The following is a 26,367-nucleotide window of genomic DNA, read 5'->3' as shown; positions in this document are numbered from 1 at the left end:
CAGCACTGTGAACTCTCAAAGCCCACCCCCAGGAAGATGCTTCTTCCAGCAAGGCCACACCTCCTAAACCTCTGCAAACAGTGCCACCAAACTGGGGCCAAGGGTTCAAATACATGAGCCAGCCTGGCATGGTGGCACACACCTTTAATCCTAGCATTCAGGTGGCAGAGGCACATATATACATGAAGGCAAACACACATGCACATAAAATAATCTATAATTATATTTTTGAATCGGAGTTTCCCTGTAGCCCCAGCTGGCCTGGAATTTGCTACATAGGTCAGGCTGGCCTCCATCTCACAGAGATCCACCTGCCTCTGCCTCCTGGGAGCTGGAATTAAAGGTATGCACCACCACACCTGGCTAAAAACAAATCTTTTTAAAAAACTATTACAGCTGGGCGTGGTGGAGCATGTCTTTAATCCCAGCAGTGGGGAGGCAGGCGGATCTCTGTGAGTTCGAGGCCAGCCTGGTCTTACATAGGGCATTCCAGGCCAACTGGGGCTACAGGGAGACCCTGTCTCAAAAACACCAAATAAATAAATAAATAAACAATCTATTATAAGGGCTAGAGAGATGGCACAGCAATTAAGAGCACTGGCTGCTCTTCCAGAGGACCAGATGGTCTGCTGCCCTCTTCTGGCTGCCGGAGGCATTGCATGAATGTGGTGCACTTACCATATGCGTAGACAAATACTCATATACATACATTAAAAATAATAAATAAGCCGGGCGTGGTGGCGCACACCTTTAATCCCAACACTTGGGAGGCAGAGGCAGGCAGATCTCTGTGAGTTCGAGGCCAGTCTGGTCTACATAGTGAGTTCCAGGACAGCTGGGGCTACAGGGAGACCCTGTCTCAAAAAGATAAAAAAATAAAAGACGAAACAAAAAAAATAAAATCTATATATAGATAAAACCTGATTCAGAGCTAAAGTCAGATCCCAATTTCTGCAATTCTTTTGAGTTTCCAAGCCTCAGAATTGGTTCCCTTATCTCAGTCCTTCACTTTAACCTCTGCTATTGGCTTCATAAATGAAAGAAGCTACAGAAAAATTAAGTTAGATTTTTTTTCTTGTATTGGAAATAGGACCTTAAAAATTAGATTTGAGAGCCGGGCGTGGTGGTGCACGCCTTTAATCCCAGCACTCGGGAGGTAGAGGCAGGTGGATCTCCCTGAGTTCAAGGGCAGCCTGATCTACATAGCGAGCTCCAGGCCAGCTGTGGCTACAGGGAGACCCTAAAAAAAAAAAACAGAAAAGAAAAGAAAAAAAAGGCCGGGCCTGGTGACGCACGCCTTTAATCCCAGCACTCGGGAGGCAGAGGCAGGCGGATCTCTATGAGATCAAGGCCAGCCTGGTCTACATGGTGAGTTCCAGGACAGCTGGGGCTACAGGGAAACCCTGTCTCAAAAAGACAAAAAAAAAAAAAAAAAATCTTAAAGAGAAAAGAAAGGGAGGGCAGAGAAAGGAGGTAGGAAGAGGGGAGGGGCGAAAACAAGCAGTGCCACGTGACTCGTGTTTATAGAAGGCGTGGCTACTGCCCTAATGTAAGATGGCCGAAGGACCACCTCTTAGGGGGTGGTTTAAAGGCTCGGAACGCCATTGGTGGAATTACTACGCCTCATCCACACACCCCTCAGGGGGCGGGACTGTCCCAGTTTCCGGTTCCGGTAGTACCGGGATCCCTGTCGAGATGGAGGAAGATGCGACCCGACTTTGGCTGTCGCTGGAAATGGAGGGTCGAGTGGGGGCTGCGGCCTAGAAGTCCGGGGTTGGAGTTGTCCTCAGACTCGGCTGAACTGGCGGAGTCTGAGAAGGTAAGAACCGACGGTGCTAGGGTGCCTTGAGGGATCAGGGGACCGTAGGACCGAGGCTTGTCAAGGAGGCGGCGAATGTCTGCGCGCGGCGCCGCATTGCCATGGGAGGCAAACCTGCACTTTTGGGAGCGAAGGGCAAGTCCAGCGAGGCGTCACTTACTGGCAGAGGAGCGTGAGTGACTGACAACCAAAGAAGCATGGCGAGGGGTATGCCCGAGGACCGTGAACTGGCTGTACGGGAACCGGACCGAAGGTGCATAAAGGAGGGTGTCATGTGGACTATGTGGAGATGATTGCTATGTAGTATCTGTCATAAGGGGTCACGTGGAAGCCTATAGAAGATCCAGGAAGACTGGGTGTGACCCTCACGGTGGTCGAGGGGGGAGACTATCTTAAAGTGGGAGGAGACATTGCCAGGACCTAGCACGGGGAAACATACTCATTCAGCAGAACAAATGGACCAGCATATAAGTATATTCCCGGTCTTGTGGTAGACAACTTCCAGGATGCAGGACCTTAATGCTGATGCAGTTGAGAGAACAAAAAGAAAAGAGGATGCAGGTCTGTACTCCCTTCTGAGAATTACAGCCCCTGGATGGCTTGTCTTGTGTTGAATAAGGTGATTTATAATTTGGTGGGAGTGGTTGAAAAGATGTGAATGGACCAAATGATCATCATTGTGCCCAGGTCCAGTGACAAGTCAAGATGGAGTCGGAGGCTCCTCATCTGGTCACAATGGTCCTGGACTCCTAGAATAGTTATAATTCTTTTGAGGGGGATCTTTTTGAGACAAGGTCTCCCTGTAGCTCCAGCTGCCCTGGAGCTAACTATGTAGACCAGGCTGGCCTTATCTCAGAGATCCGCCTGCATCTGCCTCCTGAGTGCTGAGATTAAAGGTGTGCGCCACCATACCCAGCCCAGTAATTCTTATAATACTGACAGTCCCTAATATTTAAAGCAACACTTTCCAAACTTTAAAAAATATTTTATTGGCCGGGTGTGGTGGTGCTCACCTTTAATCCCCCCAAAATTTTATTATTTTAAATTTTTAATGTGTATGAGTGTCTTGCCTGCATGTATTAAAGTGCACTTGCAGTGCCCAAGGAGGTGAGAAGAGGCTCATGATCCTCTGGAACTGGAGTTACAGATAGTTGTTAACTGCCATGTGGGTGCTGGGAACTGAACCCAGGTCCTCTACAAGAGCAGCCAGTACTCTTAGCCACTGAGCTGTTTCTCCAGCCCCAACACTTCCCAAACTTTGGTAATGCATAGAAATCAGGTTTAAGGTATAACCTGAAATTCTTTTTTTCTTTTTTTAGACAAGGTCTTGCTATGTAGTCCAAGCTGGCCTGGAATTCACTTTGTAGCTCAGGCTGGCCTTGAATCCTATTTCTCTTGCCTCGGCTTCCTAGTGCTGGGATAGCCAGTATGTGCTACCACACCTGGCTCTGCTCTTCTATAACCCTCCAAAGTGATGCCATGCTGCTCTGTGGACTACTGTGAATCACAAGAACTTACAGCATTACTGTTCAATAGAACTTTCTACAGTACGAGAAATACAAATGCTTCCACGATGATTAGCTTCTAGGGTTGAAGCTAGCATGCACAAAGACCTTGGGTTTGATCCCAGCTCTGACTACATTGTGCATGTTGGTGCACACTTGTAATCCTAGCATTCAGGAGGTGGTGGAGGCAGGAGGATTAGGAGTTCAAGGACAGCCTGAACTACATGTGATCCTGTCTCAAAAATAAAAAAGAAACTAGTGAATAGTCCAAGTTACAGTTTTTGTTTGTGCAAGGAGAGATTCTTGAGCTAGTTTGTCTTTTTTTTTTTTTCCAATTTCATTTGACAACTTTAAGCACAAAATCTTCCCTAATCTTGGTCTGTTGGGATAGTATAGAAAGCATTTAACCATTCATGAGCAGAATCTCTTGCCCTGACTGGCCTTGAACTTGCTATCTAGTCAAGATCCTCTTTCACCTCCCAAGTGCTGGGATTGTAGGTGTGAGCTACTCTCACCTGGTTTTTATGCAGTGCTGCAGATTGAATTTAGGGTCAAGAGCATGCTAGTAAGTACTCCTACCAACTGAGCTACATCCCAGCCCCATTAGCGGCTGTAAAGGCATTAGAAAATCCAGAGTGTGAGCGAAGCAAGGGTCTGAGAACAGGCCATAAAGCAGTTGGGCTGGCTGAATCAGGCAAAGAGGATTTTCCAGAAGATAAAACAAGAGAAACTGGTTTTGATATTTCAGCAGGAAATTTGGAGATTATATGACATGGAGCAGGCCCCAAGATCCCACCTTTAGGAGCAACCTCCCTCTTTCAAAGACTGTAGGACCCTTTTACCCTTCTACCATAGACCCTTATCATTTGAGGCACAACTTCGTGGCTTCTGCTGTTACCATGACAGTGGTGGGAGTTACTTGCCGTGGGGAACCCTTGCTTCCTTCTGGGGATTTATAATAGATTGGCACATGTGAGAAATGAGGGCAGAAGGGGAAATGGAGTGGTCCTGCCTCAGACTCTCTCATCAGAGATGCCTATACTGGGTGATTCAGCTTGACAGATTGAGAAGGTGCCCGTGAAGCCAGGTCTTGGAACACTCCTTCTTTGCTCTGCCCTTCTGCCCTGCACTGCATGCACTTTGTACGTGCCCAGCTGCTTGGGCCCTGCTGTGTTTGTCCTGTGATGACAGCATGCCTACTCTACCAATAAGCTTAGTCGTTCCACAAGTGCACACTGAGAAAGGAGAGGCAGCTTTTGCTTTCTCTGGAACAAAGCTGAGAGAAGTCCTTGCAGTTATGAGGGCATGTACTCTGCCTCCCATGGGAGTTGGTTTTAAACTGAGCAGAGACATTTGTGTTGGGATCTTCAATTCCCATGGGAAGAAGTCATGGTGGAGTGCACCTTGTCAAGCAATTTGGCTTCTATCTTGCCTCAGCCACGGACTAGCTACATGACTGGTTACATTTAATCAATCTGGTCCTCTGTTTCCTCATTTTCCATAAATGTTTAGCTGTACACAGGTTAAGTTGTGAGGGTTTCATGATGCGGTAGCTAGTCAGTAAATGCTTGTGTTTCCCTCTCTATCCTCGCCGCTAAGAGGTTTTAGAAATGGTACTTTGGTGCCCTAGATGCCAGCGATCACCTTTTCCCGAAGGCTCAGACAAGCTTGCCCTGCCCCATTTGTGCCTATCTTCTTACATTAGGCTGGTGAGAATGGAGCACCTTTGCTTTCAGCAGTGACACTTCAGTGTCCCAGAGGTCCTCCTGCCTTTGGAACCCCACCTCTAGCTCATTTTTCATGACCTAGATTTTCTGTTCTGGCCAACCCCCATGACTTCTGCTTCTTAGCCATCAGTTTCTGCTTTTCATTTATCTGTATGGCTGGAGATGAATAATAGCTCCGTGGTAGAGTGCTTGCCTACAGTAGACTTCTAGGTTTGATCCCTAGCACCATAAAACAAAAGCCCAAACGAGCAGGCCTCATTGTCTGCATATTCTGTCTTCATTCAGATTGCTTAAACTCTTTGTCCTCTAGGCGCATGTACTTGACCCATGCCTCAGCTCTCAGGTACTCACTTTGTACTCTTTTCTCCTCCCCTCCTTTCTCTCTGTTTTTCTGTCTTGTAGCTCACACATAATGAAAATGTTATAGTCCAGCTCAGGGATTCTAGACAAGCCATCCTTTTCCACTGACTCCTGTGGTAAACCAAGAACAGTTCCCATGGAACTAAAGGTGCTTGAGTTTGAATTGGGATCTTCAGGGAAGGTGGTTGAGGGTGGAGTCTGTTTAGATCCATGGTCTAAGGTTTGATGCCAGAACTGCTTGTGAGGAACATTTCTGCTCTCTAGAGTCATCCCTGTGAATTGGACACCTCCTTTCCCAGGCTTTAGGGATTTCTTTCAAATCCCTGGGAACCCCTGACTTCTCACTTCCTGGAATTTACCTTGTTGCGCTACAGAACAGGGGTGGGCTACACTGTGATACATGACATCACCACTAAGAATATTTCTAATATATGATGTCCTCTGTTTTCACATTTCCTAAATTTGAAGCTTTTAACTTCTTTTTGAGACAGGGTTTGAGGCCAAGTTGGCCTCAAACTTGGGATCCTCCTGCCTCAATTTCCTCAGGGCTGGGGATTATAGGCACAAGCTAGCACTATAGGCTCGGAAGCTCCTGGTTTTATAAAATTATTGTTAGTAAATTTACTAGTTTTAATTCTAGGCAATGGATGAACTTAACATGTGGGCCACAGGTACATTAATTTGCCCTGGTTGCATTCCTTCTATATCCAACACCCATTCCCCAGAGATCTAGTGTCTCATTGAGAAGTCTGAGTTTGTTCAGGGACGAGCCTGTCTTCTCTGTCGCGCCTCTCCTTTCATTCTGGACAGGCTGTGGTCTGTATGCCTGGGGTTCACAGCACAGGCTCAGGCAGGCCCTTCATCTTGTAGCTGTGCAGGTTCTTCAGGGAAAGCTGCTCAGGTGGTTCTTTCTCTTTCTGGAGGGAGTTATATAATAGCCAGAGAACTCTGACCTTTGAACTGTTCCTGACTTTCTGACTCTTTTGCTGGAAAGTTGGGAGGTGATAGGGGATGCCCCATGGTGTGAAAGCCCTGCTTGCACTCTCTATACTTTCTTCTAATGTAAACTAGAGAAAATAAAAAGCATAGTGAGGCTGGGTCAGGGGAGGTCAGAGCAGCTAGCATAGGGAACTGGAAATAAGGTGAGCAGATGGTAAATGGTGCTAAGTGGCACCATGTTGAGGATGGAAGGTGGTTGCCTCTTCAGAGAGTCTAGGAACATAAAACATAGAGAACATTCCCTTCTAGCTGCCAGGAGCTTCTTCCATGCTGCTTAGTGACACCCCATTAGCCCAGGTAGGCCTTTCATCCTGCCAGGTAGATGGATTGTCCACAGCATCCTAAACTTACCCAGGCAAGTCAGATATAGAGGGTAGTCCCTGTTCAGGACAGGCCTAGGGAGACACACAAATCAGGGTGGACAAGCCTATAAACAGTTGTAGGAGTGGAGGGAAGCTCTGGTTTAGTTAAGTGGTAGGAACTGATTTCTGGAAGAAGGGATCTGGGTTGGGAAGGACTAGTCAAGGACAGAAAAGGGAACAAAGGGGAGGCTGGTCTGTGAAGGCTAGGCTTTGTGGAGGTGAGTATCCCAGGAGACACAGCCTAAAAAGGGGCTGTGGAGCCTAGGCAGGAGGGGAGAGTACAAAGTGCTAACCTTCCTCACCTCTCTGCCTGCCCATATCCCAGGTCTTCAGATACAATGGAGGACAAGCGCAACATCCAGATCATCGAGTGGGAACACCTAGACAAGAAGAAGTTTTATGTGTTTGGTGTGGCGATGACAATGATGATCCGGGTCAGTGTGTACCCGTTTACCCTCATCCGTACCCGGCTGCAGGTTCAAAAGGGGAAGAGCCTCTACCATGGGACCTTTGACGCCTTTGTCAAGATCCTGAAGGCAGATGGTGTGACTGGCCTGTACCGGGGGTTCCTGGTCAACACCTTTACACTCATCTCTGGTCAGTGCTATGTTACCACTTATGAGCTTACCCGGAAATTTGTAGCTGACTATAGCCAGAGTAACACAGTCAAATCACTGGTGGCTGGTGGCTCAGCCTCCCTTGTGGCCCAAAGCATCACAGTGCCCATTGATGTAGTCTCCCAGCACCTGATGATGCAGCGCAAGGGTGAGAAAATGGGTCGCTTCCAAGTTTGTGGAAACCTAGAGGGACAAGGGTTAGTTGCTTTTGGCCAGACTAAGGATATCATCAGACAGATCCTGCGCGCTGATGGGCTTCGAGGCTTCTACCGAGGTTATGTGGCCTCACTGCTGACATATATCCCAAACAGTGCTGTCTGGTGGCCCTTTTATCACTTCTATGCAGGTAAGCAGGGATGGGGGGTGGGGTGGGGGGGCAGTTACTGATGCTTAGTGTTTGGGAGTGGAGATGAGCATAGTGTGGCAAGGATCAGACTGCTAGTGCCACTCAGTTCTGGTATCACAGGCATGTGCCACCATACCCAGCTGAACCTTATTTTTTGCTAGCTTGGTTTCTTCTGTTTAGCACAATCTTTCTTCTAGACTGTGTGGCAAAATTGAACCCTAGACTCTATCCTGACCCTTTGGGAATACATTCTGGCAATCTTTGTATGTTTTTGTTTTAGTATGTGTCAAGGTCTTACTGTCCACACTGGCCCTGAACTAAACTCTAGTCCAGGATAACCTGGAGTTAATAGCAGTCTTCCTGCTTTAGCCTCCTAAGTAGTGACTGGGATTACCTATACAAAAACTTTGTAGGAAGGGTAGAGATGTAGCTCAGTGAGTGAGGGCTTAGCTAACATGCAGGAGTTCCTGGGTTTAATCCCAGCACTGGAGAAAAACAAAAGCTTCCCTGGAGGGGATGGAGAGATAGCTCAGTGGTTTAAGAGCATTGGCTGCTCTTGCAGAAGACCCAGGTTTGATTCCCAGTACCCATATGGTGGCTAACAACCATCTTAACTCCAGTTCCAGAGAATCCAACACCATCTACTGACCTCCTCGGGCACTGTATGACATGGGTGCACTTATATTCCTGCAGGCAATACACATAAAAGTAATAACAACAACAACAACAACAAAAAAGAAACTTCCCAAGAAATGTTCTCTCTGGCATCTGCCTTTGGCCTTCTACCCTCATTTGACCCTGTATGTCCTATGTTCTATATCCACTGTCAGCCAAACTTGTCTAGAGATCTCATCAGACATTTGACTATTGAACTTTTGCACCTGAAAGCTAGGGATGGAGCCCAAGTAACCATGTATGCTTATGCCACTGAGCTGTATCACCAGCTCTTTTTTTCTGTTTATTTTTTTAAATGAGGGGGTCTTTTTTTTGTTTTTGTTTTTGGGTGTTTTTTTTTTTTTTGGTATTTTTGAGACAGAGTCTCCCTGTACAGCTGGCCTTAAACTCACAAGAGATCTTCCTGCCTCCCAAGTGCTGGGATTAAAAGCATGCACTACCACCATGCCCAGCCTTTTTTTTTTTTTTGTCTTTTGAAACAGGGTCCCCTTGTAGCCTCAGGCTGGCCTTGAATTTACAGAGCTCTGTCTGCCTCTACGTGATTAAAGGCGTTTATGACTGTTTTGTTTGCATGTGTATAAGTGCACCAGTGCTGTGCAATGCCTAAAGAGAACAAAAGAGGGCTTCAAATCCTGAGAACTGGAGTTATGGGCAGTTGTTCGCTGCTGTGTGGGTGCTGGGAACCAGACCTAGGTCCTCTGTAATTGCCACCAATGCCCTTAACTGTTGAGCTGTCTCTCCAATCCCTCAGCTTGTTTTGATACTGGGTGTCCTAGCTGGGCCCCAACTTGCTGTATACTTGAAGATAGCCTTGAATTTGTAATTCTCTTACCTGTACCTCCTGACTGCTGGGATTTAAAGGCCTGCACTACCATGTCTGGTTTACTCAGTGCTAGGGATCAAAAACTGGGCATCACCCATGCTAGGCAAGTACTCTACCAACTGAACTACATCCCTAGCCCCCTTTTTAATACTTTTGATTTTGAGACAGGTTCTCACTAAGCTTGTAGGCTCGGCTGAATTTACTCTATATCCCAGGGAGGCCTTGAACTTGTGATCCTCCTGCCTCTGCCTCCCAAGTGCTGGGACTACAGATATGCATCACCATGCCCTGCTCCTTTGAAGCCCTAATTATAAGGCTGGGGTATAGCCCAGTGGTAGAGCACTCTGCCATGGATACCTTTCCCCCTAGTCTTCCTGTGGCTAGCTTCTCATGCTTTAGGCCTAACTTATCACTTTGTAAAAAAAAACTTCTTTACCCTGTTAGAAAGAGGAAGCTCTCTTTTCTGTTTTATCTCCTTTATTCCTTCTTAGCCCTTGTCATACTTTGCAATTCTTTTACTCCCAACTTCTAGCTCCTTAATTGGAATCTAAATTCCATGAAGATTTTCCATCTGTCTCTTTCCCTCTGATTTTTGATTTTTGAGACCGTGTGTGTGTGTGTTTTGAGATGGTCTCCCTGCAGCCCTAGCTGACCTGGAACTCACTATGGAGACCAGGCTGGCCTTGATCTCCCAGAGATCTGCCTGGCTCTACCTCCTGAGTTCTGGGATTAAACGTATGCACCACCATGCCTGGCTTTGAGACAGGGTTTTACTGTGTAACTCTGGCTGGCCTGGAACTGGCTATTTGGATCAGGCTGCCCTCAAACTCACAAAGATCCACCTGCCTCTACTTCCTGATTGCTGGGACTAAAGCCATGCACTACCTGGTCTAGTCCTTCTTTGTTTCATATCTAGTGTTTATCACAATGCCTGGCATTCAATAAATGTTAAATATTTATTTATATTACTTGTGTCCAAGTCAGTTAGGTAGGTAGGAGGTACTTAAACTAATTGGTCTGGGTTTATCTTCCACCTTATACAGGTGTTCAATAAATATTTGTTGAATGAATGATGTAGAGGGAAGAAAGTCTCTTTGTCCTTCCTGCCCTCTTGCCTTCATTTTTTCATTCTCTAAGCCCCAGGAAAGAGGCATGTGTACATAGTGAGAATTGGAATCTGAATCTTATACAGCTTGTAGGCCTGAGACTAGTACATACATGCCCAAGGAGTCAGCCACCGCCAGGCCCAGTATTATAGTGTAATGATTGCAAATGTCTTCTTCACAGGAGAAAAAGTCATGTATGAAGCAAAGACTCCAGTTTACTCTATTTTTGTTTGCTCTGGGGAGGAGCACAATTAGAAACTGGGGAAGAGGTAGTTCTGCTAGGCTTAAGGAATGCTGTCCTGCCAACTGGGACTTGGAAGCCGGGACTTCTGCTCAGCCAACTGCCATCTTCCTACTTCTCTAATCTTTAGTTACTGAGCCACAAGCTACCAAAACTAAGCATATGAAGAATATTCTTTTTTTAAAAATGTTTATTATTTTAATTTTATGTGTATGAGTGTATTGCCTGCATGTATGTGAGTGCACCCATGTCGTGTAGTGCCGCGGAGGTCAGAAGAGGGCTTCAGATTTCCCTGGAACTGGAGTTAAGGATGGTTCATAGCTGCCATGTGGGTGCTAGGAATCAAACACGGGCCCTCTGCAAGCACAGTCAGTGCTCTTAACCGCTGAGCCATCTCTCCAGCTCCATGAAAAACATTCTTTTTTCTGAAAAGCATTCTTAAAGATATAGTGATAGGGGGCTGGAGAGATGGCTCAGCAGTTAACAACACTGGTTGTTCTTTCAGAGGACCTGGGTTCGAATCCCAGCAACCACATGGCAGCTAACAACTGTCCATAACTCCAGGGGATCTGTCAGCCTCTTCTGTCCTCTGTGGGCATTGCACGACATGGGTGCACTTACCTCCATGCAGGCAATACACGCATACACATAAAATAAAAATTAAAAAAAAAAGATATAGTGATTGATTAGAAGAGAAAACTGAGAAATCTTTGAGAATATAAGTCCGTATGACTTTCGTATCTTAGGGTAAAAAGCCTAAGTTCTTGCAATGGCTTCAAGGTCCTTAGTATTACTTGGATCTCATTTACTATTATTTCTCCTTGTTCTGCTCCAGATCACTGGTGTTGCTGTCCTTGAACACTCAGGCATGCTTTTACCTCAGAGTGCTCACATAAGATGTTACTCTGCTTGGAATTCTCTACCCGTGTGTGGCATAAACTCTGCTCAGCAGGACTTTGTCCCCAACTTTACTTTGTTGTTAAGGACCTCCATGACTGTCTTGTTTAAAATGGCAGCTCCATTTACCCCACCGTTGGTATTCTCTATCTTGCCTGTTTTATTTAGCTATAGCATATACCTTTTGACATGGCCATATCCTTTTTTTTTTTTTTTCTTCTTGGTATTTTTGACACATGGTCTCCCTGCAGCCCCAGCTGGCCTGGAACTTACTCTGTAGACCAGACTGGCCTTGAACTCACAGAGATCTGCTTGCCTCTGCCTCCCAAGTGCTGGGATTAAAGGCATGGGCGAGTATGCCCAGCCTGGTCATATGCTTTTTTTATGATCTCAGAATCACCTGCCTCTGCCTCCCGAGTTTCATTTATTTATTTTTGCTTTTGTGAGACAAGTTCTCTCTTGGCTTAGGTTGGTCTTGAACTCCTGATCCTCCTCCTTTCATTTCTCAAGTACTGGAATTATAGGCAAGCACCACTACATCTGACTTTTTTGAAAAATAGAATCTCATGTTTCTTAGGCTGGCCTTGAAGTCATTGGCTAGCTGATAATGACCTTGAACTTCTGATTTTCCTATTTCTACTTCCAGAGTGCTAGAATCACAGGCTGATATTACAGGTATATGGTACCATGCTGTTTTCTGTGGTGTTGGGGAGCCAACCCAGGGCTCCATGCCTACTAGGTAGGTGTTCTACCAACTCAGCTACATCCCCAGCCTCTTTTTTTGTGTTCTTGAGACGGCACCTCTTGTAACCTAAACTGGCCTGAAATTCACTGAGGCTGAGGCTGACCTTGGACTTCCAGTCTTCCTGCTCCCATCTTGTAAGTGCACTACCATGCTCAGTTGCTTTTTCTTTCTGGATAAACCTGGCCCTCACTATAAGACTTCCTATTTTAATACTGTTTCTATTTGTAAAAATACTCAAAATGCTACAAAATTACAAAAGAATTTTCATGGGCTAGGGATGTAGCTGAGTTGGTAGAAGACTTGCCTAACATGCATGAAGCCCCAGGCTCCATCTCCAGTACTGCATAAAATCAGCTGTGGTGGCACATGCCTTAATCCCAGTACTTGGTAAGGTAAGTGAAGGCTGGAGCTTATCCTTGGCCATATAATTAGTTCCAGGCGAGCCTGGGCTACATAAGACCCTGTTTTACCACTCCTCCCAAAATAGAAAAGAATTTTTAAAGAAAAAGGTATGCAGTACCACTGAACAGGCTTCTCATCCACTTAGTGGCCCAGTCCTACTTCCCCTCCAGCATGACCCATTCTATGTCACCGTCACAGGTTTCTTTTTTTTTCTGGCGATAGGGTCTTATTACCTCCCTTTTGCTGGTATTAAAGGTGTGTGCCACCATGCCTGACTTTCTTTCTTTTCCTTCTTTCACTATTTTTATTTTATGTGTATGAGTGTATTGCCTGTATGTGTGTGAGTACATCTGTGTCATGCCATGCCTGTGGAGAGGGGATCCCCTGCAACTGGCATTATGGATGGTTGTTAGCCTCTCAGTGGGTGCTGGGAATTCAACCCAGGTCCTCTGCAAGAGCAGCCAGTGCTCTTAACTGTTGAGCCATCTCTCCAACCCCTTCTTTTTTTTTTTTTTTGGGCCAGGGTCACCCTGTCGCACCACCCGCCCTTTATTTACTTGGGAAGCCGGGGGTGCCTTCAACCCCCAAAGACCCGCCTGCCTCTGCCTCCCGGGTGCTGGGATTAAAGGCGTGCACCACCACATCCGGCTTTGTCTTTCTTTTTTTGAGACAGTCTAATATTGAAAACTCAGGCTGACCTGGAATTTACTATGTAGCCCAGGCTAGTGTCATGGCAATTCTGCTTCAGTCTGACCACTGAGATTATGGGCTTGAGCTACCACACCTGGCTAGTGTTGTGGTTTTTAATGTATTCTACTAGAATGTTACATAAGCATGGATCAGTATATGAATTGTTTTTGTATCAGGAAGGTGAAAGGAGTGAGCAAGCGAAGAGGTTTTGAAATTCCTAAGTGTTTTTCTGTTTAAGTAATGTCACCAAAATGACTTCTAAAGAGTCCAGAGGTGACATAATATGCATTTTTAGTGGATGCAGGTAGATACAGAGAGAAGTGTAAAGGTCCAAAATGGCAAAGGCTGACTGAGGACTTGTCTTGGATATGAAGGCTTAGCCAGGGTATACGGGTGCTACCTCATGTCTTCAGGCATTGTCTTTCCCTGGATTCCAGAGCAGCTGTCGTACCTGTGTCCTAAGGAGTGCCCTCACATTGTCTTTCAAGCCATCTCTGGGCCCCTGGCTGCAGCCACTGCCTCCATCCTCACCAATCCTATGGATGTCATCCGAACCCGTGTGCAGGTAATAATGTTGGCCTTTTCCCTAGTCTCCTCCCCACCCTCTACCAGAGAAGCCATTAGAAGCATGATCTGTAGGCCTGCAGTGTCCCTCTGACCTCAGTGTGCCATGACTCTGCTGTCCAGTTAGCCAGCTGGTCATCTAAGTCCTTTCCTGGCCTTATCTCTTCACATATAGCTGAGTGCTTAGAAGTATCTAGATTGTTTGTCTTATCCTGTCTGCTGCCTTGCATGTCTGCACCCATTACAGGCCCTGCCTCCGGGATTTCTTACTGGTTTCTTCCAGCCTTCAGCTGGTATCTATTCCCTAACCTATTTGCCTAGGCCTCAACCACCCTTTCCTTACCTTGCAGTTTTATGGTGATTAGAATTACTAGTTTCAGTTTGTTTCAGAAGTCTCTGATTTTTTTTTTCCCCTAGGCCATGAACAGAGAGAGACTTTTTTTAAAGAAATCTCATGAGTTGGTTCCCTCTTTCTATTATATGGGTCCTGCTCCTTCCACTATGTGGGAATCTAACTCACGTTGTCAGGCCTGACAGCAGGAGCCTCTCCCACTGAGTATCTTGTTCCTTTTTTTAAAAAACAAACAGGATCTTATGTTCCCAGACTGGCTTTGTACTCACTATGTAGCTGAGGATGGCCTTGAACTTTTGATCCTCCTGCCTCTACCATCAGAGTACTGGGTTTACAGATATGTGCTACCACACCTGGTATAAGAGGTGCTAGGGTTCAAACTCAGGACTTCATACATGTTAGCTAGGCACTCTACCAATGGAGCTACATCTCTAGCCCTTTTTGCTTCTTTTGAGACAGTCTCTTATAGTCTACTCTGGCCTTGAATTTGGCTGTGTAGTAGATGCTGTCCTTGAACTCCCGATCATCCTTCTACCTTCTGAGTGCTGGGATTGCAGGCAGGTGCTGTCATGATTTTTTTTTTTTTTTTTTTGAGACAAGATCTCATAGTTCAGCAAGGCTGGCCTCAAACTCATTATGTTGTAGCTGAAAAAAAAACAAAACTCATTTATTTATTTTGTGTGTATATGTATGTGTGTATGAGGACACACATGTAAGTCAGAGGATAACTTGCAGGACTTGGTTTCTCTCTTTCCACAATGTGGATTCTAGGGCTCAAACTCAGGTCATCAGGCTTGGCTTGATGGCAAGCACTGAACCATGTTGGTGGCCTGAGAGACTTCTTAAAAAATTTTTTTTGGGGGGTCTTTTTGAGAAATAGAATTTGAATAATGGTATATAATATGCAATGGATAGGTTTTGCTTTATAAAGTTTTTTTTTATTTTGTTTTTTTTGAGACAGGGTCTCTCTGTAGCCCCAGCTGTCCTGGAACTCGCTATGTTGACCAGGCTGGCCATGAACTCACAGAGATCTGCCTGCCTCTGCCTCCCAAGTGCTGGGATTAAAGGCCTGCGCCACCACGCCCAGCCTTTGCTTTATAAAGTCTTAGGTACACATACAGTAAGTCTGATTTTAATGTCTAACTTCAAGAAATATATATGGGAGAGGGGTCATTGGAATATAGTGAAGACAGGCGAGAAAAGAAAGAACCTTAAAGGTTGGGGATAAAGTCAATTTCTCTGCCACCAGAGTGTCCAAAGGAAAGGGGCAACAAATGTAGACATTTTTGTTTGTAGGAGAGAGTCTTTCTTTCAACATTTGAAAATAAATACACTGACGTTTGATTGGCATACAGTTGTACCCGCTATGGTCTTCTTTGTGGACAGAACCAGGGTTGGTCCCATTCTTTCCTGAACTTTGTTCTAGGTGTTCTAGGAGGCAATCCTAGGGAAAGGATGGGTCCCTGCTCTGAGGAACTTCTAGGCTGGAGGCCAGAGGCAAAGCTGAGAAAGCCCTTGACATGGCCAGAGGAGGCTGGGGAAGCAGAGGTGGTCAGATGAGATACTGGAGAGAAAGAAGGGATATAGAAGAAGGTATGAAGAAAGCAGGGTAGAGTATGGTGGAGCTGGGATCACTTTGTGAAAGTCACATGGAATAGGGAGAGTATGAACAAGGAGTTCTCCTGGCTTGCATTGGTTGAAGGACTCTATGCTGGTCTCTAAAGGTGTGCTTTGAGAGTAGGGGGAAGTGAGTGGAGCTGTTGAGAAAATAGGGAAAAGAGATTCTTGTCCTGGCCAGACTTCTAGTGTGATGATAGGGAATACAGGCTGCTGGGTACGTGAACAGTAAGAGGGGAGGGTTCTAGCCCTAAAGCCTAGAGAGATTGAGATGACAAGAGTCAAAGTCATAAGCTTGGCAGAGCTGCTGAGGACCTCATTGGGGACTGAATCCAGCCTCCTGGAGACTGAGAAGCACCCAGTCCAAAGACTCACAGCTAGGTAGTTTACCTAAGGTGATAACTGACACTAATAAGTACTGTCTGCCAGGCACTCTTGTTTTTGCTTACCATGTTACCTTGGCTGGCCTGGAACTTGCTATGTACACTAAGCAGGCTTCAAACTTACAGAGATCCTCCTGCCTCTGCCTCGTGAGTGCTGGAATTAAAGACATGTCCCACCAGGCCTGGCTCTGTAGTTGATATTTGTAAGTATTATTTTCTTTTCGCTCATAACAACTTTGTGGCAGAGGGACTTTTATTACCATTTGAGGAAACCAGGGTGGAAAGCGTTAAGTAAATTACCCAAGGTTATGTTTTTAGTGAAATGGGGAACAAACATCAAACCTAGGTAGTCTGGCACAAGAGCTCAGAAGTCACTGTGCTATACCCTTCAGAAACAGAGTCTCTACTTGAGTCTGAAGCAGAAGGGGATGGAGCAGAAGATAGTTGGTGGCCTTTCACTGTGGTGACTTTTCCAGGTTGAAGGCAAGAGCTCCATCATCCTGACCTTCAAACAGCTGATGGCAGAAGAGGGGCCTTGGGGCCTCATGAAGGGCCTCTCAGCCCGAATCATTTCAGCTACACCATCCACCATCGTCATTGTGGTGGGCTATGAGAGCCTCAAGAAACTCAGCCTCCGACCTGAGCTGGTGGACTCAAGACACTGGTAGCCAGTAGTGGGCAGAGAAACCTGCAGTTTCACACGCTACTCTGGGCCAGAGCAGAGTAGGGAGGATATTGCCCTGGTGAATGCTCCCACCACATACCCAGCCTGCCCTGGGCCAAGTGGCCTGTTGGGGACAAGGAAGAGACTTTGAATTGCTCTTGCTGATGAGGTTCTGGGCCTGGGTCCCTTCCCCACTTTCTATTTCTCCTGTCCAACTGGGCTCCCTCATTCAGCCCTTTTGCTCAGCCTTGGCTCGAAGACCTACCCACTCTAACCCTGTTGACGCCTTGCTGGTTTCCCTTTCCACCTGCCCCTGTGGCCTCAAGAAAAGCTGTTCATAGACCTTGCTTACTACCACTGGATCTTCCTTCTGGGACTTCAGCCAAGCCGCTAAGCAGCTGCCCACTGTTCTACTCTGCTTTGCCCTGCCTTTTGGGGACAAATTGAAGCAGCAAGAGCCCCTGGCTCTGCAGAGTATTCATCTTTGGGAGTTACTCAGAGGGAGAAATGCTGAGGCTTTACTTTCGTGTGTATTTGAACATCTGTGACCCAGTCAATTAATCCTGATAAAGCACCAGTCCTGCTGTCAGAACTACTCTCTTTAATCTCTTCACTGCTCTTTCAGGCAGGGGAACCTGTAGATATGGGCTGTTGGCCTCCCTTGGCCCAGGTGGCTACAGTAGAGGGCACAATTCTAAGTAGATCAGGTTTGCTGGAGTACACTGTGCTTGGAACATTACCCTAAGCCAGAGAGAGTAGGTGGCTTGGAAAGTGACAAGAGGGAGTATGTTCTCCACTATTATCTCTTCAGACCAGCTGAGCCAAGCCCAGGAGAGGGCAGTGGAGGTTCTAAGCCCCAAGCAACAATGCCATACACATACCTGTCACTCAGACTTATGGCAACAATCTCACAATGGGATTCTTTTGAGATTATGACCTGTCTTTGTTTTTCTGCTTCCTGGATGTGAAGTGTCATCTCAGTCATGGTATCCCTGTGCTTGCTATAGAATAATGAGCAGTCAGGAAGTCACCCAATGCAAGGACCACTGCATTTGCCAGCCTGATACTGCCGAGATTGTCTGTTGAAGCGCCCCTCAGGAGCTAGGAGATGGGGCTTCTTCCTCCCTGCCTCATCTTCCACACCCCTGCCTCCACTAAGCCTGTGTTTCAGGCAGAGAGGTGCATGCAGCAAGTGGAAACGGAAGAAGGCAGTCAAAGCTGCCTTCCTGCTTGAGACATTTGGCCTGGATGACTCTTTAAACCTTTTTAGTGGTCCCATCTCTTGGGAAATGCCATGGTGCCAATCTGAAAGGTGCTAGCTAACTGAAGCCTTGATGTTCCTTATGGCTGCCCCACATTGTTCCATTCTGGCTAATCAGAATCTAAAACTATTTATCCTTACCTCCAATACTAATCTTAGTCCATTTTCTTTTTAATTCCTTGTTTCTTTCTACATTTTGGTATTTTGTTTTTGAGGCAGGGGTCTCATATATTCCAGGCTGGCCCTGAACTCAAGATGGAGTGTTGGGGGGGTGGGGATGGAGGGGTGGGGGGGTGATCGTGAACTCCTGATCCTCCTGCCTCTACCTTCTGAATGTTGGGTTTACTGTGTGCCACCAGGCCTGGCTTCCTGCACTTTACTAAAAGCCCTCCAATTCTGTCCATAGTCATTCAAAGGGCAGAGCCCACCGATCATTTTGAATCTTCTTGTTCCTCACTATCACACTATCAATATAATAGAAGCAGGCACCCCATCTCTTTAAGACCTTTGAGATTTGTTTTCTCAGCTCTATTACTTTTCTCTCCCTCTTGTCTTTCTTTGGAACGTCCTTCTGTGGCAAAGTATGGATAGGACAGGTAGTCTCCTGTCCCTATTTCTTCCTCCAGACTTCCTTTTTCTTGTACAGTATTTAAGTCTCACCATTTTTTTAAAGGAAGAGGTGTGTAAAGTTAAAGGAATCCCTGGCCTTGGCCCCTACTTTTCCTTAAATTCAGGGACCAGGATTGACCCTGGTGAGGATGGGCCAGTTGACTTCCGTTTTCCCAAACCTGGAGACCAAAGCGTCTGGAAATTTTGATGTACTGATTTGTAACCCAATCTAGAAACATCTGAGAGACTGAGCAAGACAGGAAAACTGAAGTGACATGGGAATGAACATGCAAATTCAGCATTTGATACAAATGGACTCGTGGATATTAGCAGCGAATATTCACTGTTGCACTGTACGAAATCTTTGAAATGTAATTAAAAGTTTTTATTGAGCCCCTAAGCTTTGTCTTGCGTATGTTTTCCCAGGCTGAGAACCAAGCACTGCCTTCCCTGACCCTCAGCCCTAGGTTAGCTGCCCCACCCGCTCCGGCTCGGGGATAGGCACTCGGCTGCCTCCAATCGGAGGCCGTGGTGGGCGGGGCGGCCAAACCTGGTCAATTTGGCGGTTCGTTTCAACATGGCTGAGGCGAGCAACGAGGAGGCATCTGCAGAAAAAAGGCCTGAGGACTCGGCTCCGGAGTCTGTGCCGCTCGACGCGACAGTCTCCAGGGTGAACCTCCTCGACACCTTGGTGGACACTTTCCTCCAGAAGTTGGTCAGCGCCGAGAGGTAGGACACCAGTGAGCGGCCGTGAGGAGACGGTTGGTCTCGGACCGCGATTCTCGAGACCCGCCCGAACGCCGTCACGTGGGGCGGCGGGGCCAGCTTGGCGCGCTGAATGTGGTCGGCGCCCTGAGGGCCGCGCACTGGAGTCAGGTGTCGGCCGACATGCTGCCCCCGCCCTTTCCTCTCCGGTGCCTGGATTGACTAAAACTTGCACACCCGCAAGACTACTCTTTGTTGGCGCCTCGGCCAGATGGCAGCACGAGTATCTTCCCAAAGGATCGTCTGGAGAATTACCTGGACCAAACACATCCTAAGGCGCCCAGATCAGGGTTTGTTTATTTTATGCGTATGAATGTATTGCCTGCGAGTAAGTGGTCCTGTGTGCAGTGCAGGCGGAGGTCAGAAGAGAACGTCGGATACCCCGGAACTGGAGTTACCGACAGTTGTTGGCCCCCGTGTAGGTGCTGGGAATCGAACCTGAGTCGTCTGCAAGAGTAGCCAGTGCTCCTAACCGCTGAGCCATCTCTCCAGCCCCTCCTCCTCCTCAGTATCCTTTTTTCCTCTTGAGACAGGGTCTCCCTGTAGCCCCAGCTGGCCTGGAACTTGCTTTGTAGAACAGGCCGGCCTTGAACTCACAGAGATTGGCCTGTCTCTGCCTCCCCGGTGCTGCGCCACCAAGCCCTCCTCAGTATCTTATTTCTAGCCTTTCCACCACAGAGTTCAGAACTTCCCTGTCAGTCAGTGGATGCAACCATCAGCCTCCAAACCCATCTGGCCTCAGTCTTACCGCTCCCTCCAGTCCACATGATTTGATCATGTCCTGTTTAACATACCATATTTAATTGGTTTGGGGCTGCTTGGCTTCATGCTCCCTGCCTCTAGCCTCAGGTCTGAACCATGAGGTACAAAGCAAGCATCTTGCAAATGGAAGTCCTGGGACCTGCCACTTTCCCTACTTACTGCTTACTAGGACATTCTTCCCATCATTTGACTAAATAGGCACTGATAGCTGGTTTCTATATAGAGTGGTCTCAATAAATTTTTTTAAAAGAATAGTTCATGGGTTGGGGAGTAACTAGAGGACTTCCTGCTAAGAAATGTCATTTGTGTGGCTGGAGAGATGACTCAGTGATTAACAGCACTTGGCTGCTCCTCTTGAGGACCTGAGCTTGGTTCCCAAAACCTACATGGCAGCCAACAACTGTCCTTAACTCCAGTTCCAGGGGATCCAACACTGTCTTCTGGACTCCATAGGCATTGCACAACCCCATGCTCTCTTATACATGCAGGCAAAACACTCATACACACAAAAATAAATCAATCAAAAAATTTTAATGTCATTTGCAAATATAGACCTTTTTTTGGTCTTTTTTGAGACAGGGTCTCCCTGTAGCCCCAGCTGTCCTGGAACTCACTATATAGACTAGGCTGGCCTTGAACTCACAAAGATCCACCTACCTCTGCCTCCCAAGTGCTGGGTCTAAAGGTGTACGCCACCATGCCTGGTGGCTCTAGACTTTTAAGATGTTTGTAAATATTTGTTCCCCCACCTCCCTCCCTCAACCCACCAGAAAACCCTCCTAAGCCATTAAAAGTCCTCAGTCTGAAGTATGAAGTGCTTATACCTATGACAGAAATCTTCACATGATAATTGTTTCTCTATTCACGTGTCAGTGATATAAAGCTTTGTTTTTTGTTGAGGTTTTTGTTTTTGTTTTGAGACAGGGCTCGTTCTGTTGTCCAGACTACCCTGGAACTCACTATACAGCACAAGCTGGGCTTGAACTCTGCTAAGATTATGTATGCATACCACCACATCCATCTTAAAGGGATTTTTGTGTTATGTGTTCTTTTTTCTTTTTTAAAATTACTATTTTAAACATTTTTATTATATTTTATTTATGTGTATGAATGTATTGCCTGCATGCATGTAAGTGCACCTGTGTCATGCAATGCCCACAGAGGTCAGAAGAAGGTGTCAGATTCCCTGGAACTGGAATTATGGACAGTTGTTAGCTGCCATGTGGATACTGGGAATTGAACCTAGGTCCTCTGCAAGTGCAGTCAGTGCTCTTAACCGCTGAGCCATCTCTCTAACCCCTAAATTATTTTATGTGTATGAATTTTGCCTGCATGTAAGTGGACCATGAATGTGCCTGGTACCCATCGAGGCCAGAAAAGGGCATCAGATCCCCTGGCACTGGACTTATAGACAGTTGTTAGCAGCCATTTGGGTACTAGGAACCAAACCTGGGTGATCTGCAAGAGCAGCCAGTGTGTATGTGTGGATGGACATGGGTGCACCAGAAGATGTATGCACATGCATGTGAAGACCAGAGGTCAAATGAAGTTTACTTTCCTCAGAAGCCTTTCACCTTTTTTTTTTTTTTTTTTGAGACAGGGTCTCCCTGTAGCCTCAGCTGGCCTGAAACTTGGTATGTAGAGCAAGGTGGCCTAGATTTCATAGAGGTCTGCCTGCCTCTGCCTCCCAAATGCTGGGATTAAAGGCATTGGCTACCATACCCAGCTTCCCACTATGCGTTTTTATGTGGGTTCTAGAGATCCAAGGCAGGTCCTCATGCTTACAAAGCAAGCACTTTACCAACTGAGCTCTCTCTTCAGCCCTTTAAAGGAATTTTTAAAAGGAGAGATAGGTTTTCCCTAAAACTCAGCATTTAAATTTTTGTGTGTGTGAGAGTATATGTGAGGTATATATGTGTGATTATGTATGAATGTGCATATGCACTCCTGTGTACACATAAATGTCAGAGGAGGGCGTCAGGTGCCCTCCACTATCACTCTGCCATATTCCTTCTAGTCAGGGTCTCTCACTGAACCCAGAGTTTGTAGTTTTTCAGCAAGCCCCAGGAATGTTCCTATCTCTGCCCCTCTTGGTACTCGGGTTGCAGGTGTATGCGGGACTGTGCCTGGCTTTTATGTAGGTAGCTGGGATCCGAGCTCTGGTCCTCATGCTTGCCTAGCAAGTACTTCTAAACCACTGAACCATCTGTCTAGTCCTATCCCTTGTATATTTCTAATAAAATACTGTTGAGCTGGGCTCAGTGACATACACCTTTAATCCCAGCACTTGGGAGGCAGAGGCAGGCGGATCTGTGTGAGTTCAAGGCCAGCCTGGTCTACATAGCGAGCTCTAGACCAGCTGAGGCTACAGGGAGACCCTGTCTCAAAAAGACAAAACAAACAAACAAAAAAACATCACCCACCCCTCCCCTCCCCACCCTCAAGCCTTTATTAAAGCAGTTTGACCCCCCCTCAAAAAAAAATCTGATCAAATCTTTAAGCCCTTTTATAGTTCCTCGGTCATGAACCAGTTCAGACTGTGTTTCAGGTCCCTGCCTACCCTGTGTTGTTGAATGTTGTGAGTCACGTAAATTCCAGCTGGCTCCATCATATCCCAGTTTGAGTGACCTTCTCTTGCCTCTGCTTGCTCATCTGAGCATTGGAGATGATGGGAACAGAATCTATCTCACAAGGTTCTTCTAAGGGTTCAGTGAGTTATTCCATGTAGAATACTTAGAACAGGGCCTGGTACCAGTTAGTCCTCAGTGAACTGTGTGTGTGTGTGTGTGTGTGTGTGTGTACATTGTATTCATGTATATGTGCACTCAAGTGTACATTTGTGTGGAGGCAAGAAGTCAACTTCAGATGTCATTCCTCAGGACTACATACTTTCTTTTAAAAATTTCTTGCCGGGAGTGGTGTCGCACACCTTTAATTCCAGCAGAGGCTCCAGGCCTGCCAGGTCTACATAACAAGTTCCAAGCCAGCTGGGGCTACAGGGGAGACCCTGTCTCAAAAAACTGAAAAGAAAATTTTTATTTGTGTGTTTGTGTTCAGGGGTGCCATGGCGTTGGTATGTATGGAAGGGGACAACTTGTGGGAGTTGGTTTTCTCCTATTTCTACCTTGGATCAAACTCAGGTGGTCAGGCTTGGTGGCAAGTGCCTTCACCTGCTGAGTCATCTCTTCAGCTCCCATTTTGTTTTTTGAAACTTTTTTTTTTTTTTTTTTGTCTTTTTTGAGACAGGGTCTTCCTGTAGCCCCAGCTGGCCTGGAACTCAATATGTAGACCAGGCTGGGCCTTGAACTCACAGAGATCCTCATGCCTCTGCCTCCCAAGTGCTGGGATTAAAGGTGTGTGCTACCACACCCAGCTGAAACATGATTTTTTTACTGACCTGAGACTTTCCTATTAGGCTAGACTGGCTGACCATTGTTCTCTAAGAATCTTCATGTGTCCATTACTGAACCCTGGAGTTACAAGTGTATGCCACCATGTCTGGATTTTTGCTGGGCATCAAACTCAGGTCCTCATGCTTGCATGGCAAGCACTGTACTAACCACCGCCCCCCCCCAAGTCTCCACGCACCTCTCCTTTGAGAGTTGGAATTGTACTTTGGATTTGTATAACCAATGTTGGCCTGCTATGGTGTTACAGGGTTAAAGCTCAGTAAATTTCTTTTTCTGCTCGGTTGGTTGGTTGGTATGTGTATGTGTTTGGTTGGTTGGTTGATTTTGAGACAGTCTCCTGTAACCCAGGCTAGCATTGAGTTCCTGATCTTCCTGCCTCCAACTCTCAAGTGCTGAGATTACAGTATACAGGTATGTGCCTGGTTTTATGCAGTGCTGAGGATCAAACACAGGGCTTCATGCGTATTAAGCAACCACTACCAACTGAGCTACATCTTCAGCTCAAGAAAACTTTCTTTCACATCAAGATACATCTAGGTACACAAACTTAACTTGATAGGCGTTAACATATAAAACAATGTGTGAGAAATCCTGTAGGCAGGCTATTGGGGGTGGTATGCAGAGAGGGGAGGCCTAAATATGATTAAGATTTATTGTATGAAATCCACAAAAATTCAATAAAAAATATACATTAAAAAAAAAAAGGAGCTGGGTGTGGTGGTGCACACCTTTGATCCCAGCACTTGGGAGGTAGAAGCAGGCAGATCTCTGTGAGTTCAAGACCAGCCTGGTCTACATAGCATTTTATATCCAACTTCAGGCAGTATGAGCCTTGCTCCCAATTTTGGGTGGGATATGCTAGTTGCTGCTGCCCTCTGGTGGGCAGCCCATGGAACAGATGTTGAGTTGGGCAGCAGACACAGGGTGACTGAAGGAAGATGACAAGTCCTGCCTGACTTTTTGTGTTTTGTTTTTTTGAGACAAGGTCTTATTTAGCCCATGCTGGCCTAGAACTTGCTATTATAGCTTCTGCCCCTCCTGGCTTCACCTCCTGAGTGCTTGGATTGTAGGTGTGCCACCATGCCCTCCTCCTGGCTTCCTTGGCACTGTGTGTACTTGTGATACTGCCCATAAATGTGATATGTTCTTCTCTGGGCCTTTTTTTCCTTTCCATGGTGTCCTGTATGTATAAAACAATAGGATGTGGCCTGGGAGGCAGAAGCAGGCAGATCTCTGAGTTCAAGGCCAGCCTGGTCTACACAGTGAGTTCTAGCCAGGCCTACACAGAGAGACCCTGTCTCAAAAACAAAAAATAGGTTGACAAACCACTAGAGCTTGAGATTCTGTGCTTTAAAAACAATGTTTTTTCGGTAATGGAGATTGAACCCAGGGCCTTGAATGTGCTAAACAAGAGTTGTACCATTTGTGATATCCCCAGGCCTATGCTTCCATATGTGGGAGTTAAATTGTGTGCATGTGCGTGAGCATGTACACATACATGTAGAGGCCAGAGATCAATCTGGAGTGTTCTTCGGGAGCTACATCATTTGGTAGGGGGGGGGGGGCAGAGGTCAATGTTGAGTGGCTTCTTCAATTGCTTTTATGCCTTTTTTTTTTTGAGACAGGGTCTCCCTGTAGCCCCAACTGGCCTGGAACTTGCTATGTGGATCAGGCTGACCTCAAACTCACAGAGATCTGCCTGCCTTTGCCTCCCGAGTGCTAGGATTAAAGGCATGTACCACCATGCCCGGCTACACCTTATTTTGAGATAGGGTCTCTCATTTAACCTGGAGCTTACAAATTGAGCTACACTGGCTGGCCAGCAAGCCCCAGGGATCCTTCTGTCTCTGGCCTCCCCAGCACTTAGAATATAGGGCCTGACTTTTGTTGTTTTTTTGAAACAGGGTCTTCCTGTAGTGCCAGCTGTCCTGGAACTCACCAGGCTGGCCTCAAAGTCACAGAGATCCACCTACCTCTGCCTCCCAAGTGCTGGGATTAAAGGCATGTGCCACAACACCCAGCTGGGCCTGGCTTTTTACCTGGGTATCAGGGATCCAAACTCACATCCTCATGCCTGTGCAGCAGGCACTTTACAAGACCAAGTCATTGCCAGCCCCACCTTGTTTTTCTTGAGACAAGGTCTCTCTCAGGAATCCTGGCTCTACCTCCTCAGTGTGTGCTACACACCCAGCTTTTCTTTCTTTCTTTTTTTTTTTTTTTTTTTTTTTTTTTTTTTTGATATGGCCCCTCAATGTAGTCCTGTGCAAACTTGAATTTTGGACTGATCCTCCTGCTTCTGCCTCTCAAGTGCTAGAATTATAGACATAAGCCACCACTCCCAGCTTTGGACCCCATGAGTGCTGGGATCAGACAGGTCATCATGCTTGCATAGCCGGTACTTTACTGTCTGAGCTGTCTCCCCAGACTCAAGTTAAAATTGTTTTTAAAGTGAAACTCACATGATAGCTCAATTACAAGGAGTTGCTTTGTTTTTATTTTCTGTGTTACTGGAGATTGAGCCTAGGACCTCATGCTGTGCTCCACTGAGTCACAACCCCTATCCCTATCCTGAGTTTTCAATGAGTTCAAATAATGCATACACTTTAAGGGAAAATTGTGGGTTCAAATCATTTCATATATTCATCTCAATTTTTTTCCTTTATTTT

At 46.4% G+C, this 26,367-nt stretch overlaps 2 protein-coding genes across 12 annotated transcripts in view; both read left to right on the top strand.

Annotated features, from left to right (window-relative positions):
* Nucleotides 1–1,658: 1,658 nt before the first annotated feature.
* Slc25a44 (solute carrier family 25 member 44) lies at nt 1,659–18,411 on the top strand. Of its 9 annotated transcripts, XM_029556780.1 has the most exons (5): nt 1,660–2,072; nt 7,098–7,735; nt 13,752–13,879; nt 16,357–16,433; nt 16,707–16,833. In XM_029556780.1, exons 1-4 carry the CDS (start codon nt 2,017–2,019, stop codon nt 16,426–16,428), a joined length of 894 nt encoding a protein of 297 aa, XP_029412640.1. In that variant the 5' UTR covers nt 1,660–2,016; the 3' UTR covers nt 16,429–16,433; nt 16,707–16,833. The 9 variants fall into 9 exon arrangements, 7 of the variants coding, with proteins under 7 accessions (XP_029412650.1, XP_029412640.1, XP_029412636.1 ...); XR_003847199.1 differs by lacking the exon at nt 16,357–16,433 and having other exon boundaries at nt 1,659–2,072; nt 13,757–13,879; nt 16,707–16,842; XR_003847201.1 differs by lacking the exon at nt 16,707–16,833 and having other exon boundaries at nt 1,659–2,072; nt 13,757–13,879; nt 16,357–16,405.
* An 882-nt stretch (nt 18,412–19,293) lies between these two features.
* Nucleotides 19,294–26,367, top strand: part of Pmf1 (polyamine modulated factor 1) — an 18,076-nt gene continuing 11,002 nt past the window's right edge. Inside the window, exon 1 of one of the 3 annotated variants that reach the window (XM_008853683.2) lies at nt 19,294–19,493. In XM_008853683.2, the coding sequence (XP_008851905.1) occupies nt 19,342–19,493 (152 nt within the window). In that variant the 5' untranslated portion in view covers nt 19,294–19,341. The remainder of the gene's footprint in view (nt 19,494–26,367) is intronic. The other 2 variants (XM_029556757.1, XM_008853674.2) reach the window with 2 other exon arrangements.

This window comes from Nannospalax galili, unplaced genomic scaffold, assembly GCF_000622305.1.
Source record: "Nannospalax galili isolate Female #2095 unplaced genomic scaffold, S.galili_v1.0 scaffold591, whole genome shotgun sequence".
In the NCBI taxonomy this organism is placed as follows: Eukaryota; Metazoa; Chordata; class Mammalia; order Rodentia; family Spalacidae; genus Nannospalax; species Nannospalax galili.
The sequence above is the reverse complement of the archived record's forward strand: the minus strand, read 5'-3'. Positions and strand labels throughout refer to the sequence as shown.